Raw genomic sequence first — 1,920 nt, forward strand, 5'->3', positions numbered from 1 at the left:
TTGTTAGGTATCATGGTCAATGTGCTGCTAAGTTTTGTGAATTTCTTTTATTGTACTATTTGTTAATAGAGAGGGTATGAATTTGTTTGGGGAGTGTTGCTAGCGCAGTTGGGGTAGGGTCTTTGACCCACACTCCCCGTAATTCATTATAAGTACCTCTAAATCAGCCTGCTTGCAAGGCTATAATCAATATGCCTCCCTCTCTATTGTGAACCTTAAGCATGAGGCATAAGCAGCATTAATGATTACACATAATGCTAAGGCATGGTGGGTAATTGCCTGACCCAAGTGGCATAGTTAACACAGCTTAACTATTGGCGCTCTCATGCAGAGAGTATTCAGTTGCTCATGGCAAATATGGCCCACCCTGAGTTGGACCCCTTAGTTGGTTCAGCTGGTAAGAGTTAGATTTTGGCGGCACTTGTTTAGGTGCCAGGCATACATTGCAGCCAGGGTGGGCCAGCTTGCTTCATGAACTGGCCACTAGCTTCACATCGTTGAACTAGTGTTTAAGCCTTGGGTTCAGTTTGACCACCATTTGCAACCGCAAGCTTAGGGGGTGTGGCCCATACAATATTACCAACCCTTCCCTCTTTTTGCCCCTTTGGGGTGATGTGCAGGGCTTATTGTATATATTTTGTATATATTTTGTGCGTGCATTTTAGGGCGAATGGGATATTAATATTGTATTACTTTGCTAACGACACCCACCAATTAAGAACATTGTAACTTTTGTGACTCAGTTTAGCAGTCCTAAGTTGATTCTGTACTTAAATTTAAATGTTCCATTTCTGCACGTGTGCCTGTAGTTCTAGCCTTTTACAAGTAGACTTGTGTGTGCTATGTTTGTGTTTTGTTACTGATGTTCAGTTTATATCCATTAGCATGTTAAAATACACCAATTGGTATTAGTAGCAAATTATTCATTTCTTATCATTTAAATTATAATAGGTACGTACTACAGCACTGATGGCAGCAATAAACAACAAACATCATTATGTGGTGGAACTTTTATTAACCAAAGGAGCTGATCCAAACATAGTAGATAATGTGAGTAACTGAGTATTGTACATGTACATGCATATAATAACATGTTTAATGCACTGTCAGTCAGTATCAGGATTGAAGCTTAAATTGTATATTGTCAAAGCCCCACATCCATTAAGCAACTTGTTTGTGGCTACTTTGATCTTGTGAAGAAATTTAAATCAACTTGTAGAACAGATTTCTATTCTTAGATTACAAGATCAAAGTAACCACAAATGTTGCTAGCATGTTGCTTAGTATAAATTTGGAGAAGTTGTATACCATATACTGGTTTATTTTTGTGGTGGAAAATTTCACAAATCTTGCATTTTAAGATTTTGCAAAATTAATTTTTGCAAATAGCTTGCTGACTGCACCACATGGCAATGGAGATGCAGAATTTTGTGGTGAAAAACTTTTGCAACAAAGCAAAAAACCTCAAAATTTACAACAATATTTCACCACAAAAATTAATGGGTATACAGTATTTGACAAATAATTGGAATTACTGGTTTTTGGTGATTCAGTTTTAATTATGCAAATTTGTGGCATGTGCCTTTAAACATGCATGCACAAAATAGTGTATTTTTTATTTTGATGAATGGCTATCAATAATTACCAAATTTTTTTCTGCCAAAACTACCAGCTATACAGTAGTTATATTGCAGTTGTACAGGGTTCTGCCTAGAAAAAGTTAGAGGTGGTCGGAGACTAATATTATTTCTTTTAAATTTATTTAATGTATACTTGTAGCAAAGATCAAAGAAATATTAGTTATGATAAAAGCCATAGTACATGCCCAACTAAAGCCACAGTGGATTATCACAAAACCACATTGTGCTATTGTTGATAGCACAACTCATTAAAGTATGCATTTAATGCTGGGGAAAGTGC

General features: G+C 36.3%; 1 protein-coding gene across 1 annotated transcript in view; it reads left to right on the forward strand.

Annotated features, from left to right (window-relative positions):
* The first annotated feature begins 951 nt into the window (after positions 1-951).
* Positions 952-1,920, forward strand: part of LOC109585332 (ankyrin repeat and SOCS box protein 3-like) — a 6,812-nt gene continuing 5,843 nt past the window's right edge. The window contains exon 1 of the mRNA XM_020001352.1: positions 952-1,050. Within this exon, the coding sequence (XP_019856911.1) occupies positions 970-1,050 (81 nt within the window). The 5' untranslated portion in view covers positions 952-969. The remainder of the gene's footprint in view (positions 1,051-1,920) is intronic.

The sequence above is a fragment of the Amphimedon queenslandica genome, unplaced genomic scaffold (assembly GCF_000090795.2).
Source record: "Amphimedon queenslandica unplaced genomic scaffold, v1.1 AMPQUscaffold_13083, whole genome shotgun sequence".
Lineage (NCBI taxonomy): Eukaryota > Metazoa > Porifera > Demospongiae > Haplosclerida > Niphatidae > Amphimedon > Amphimedon queenslandica.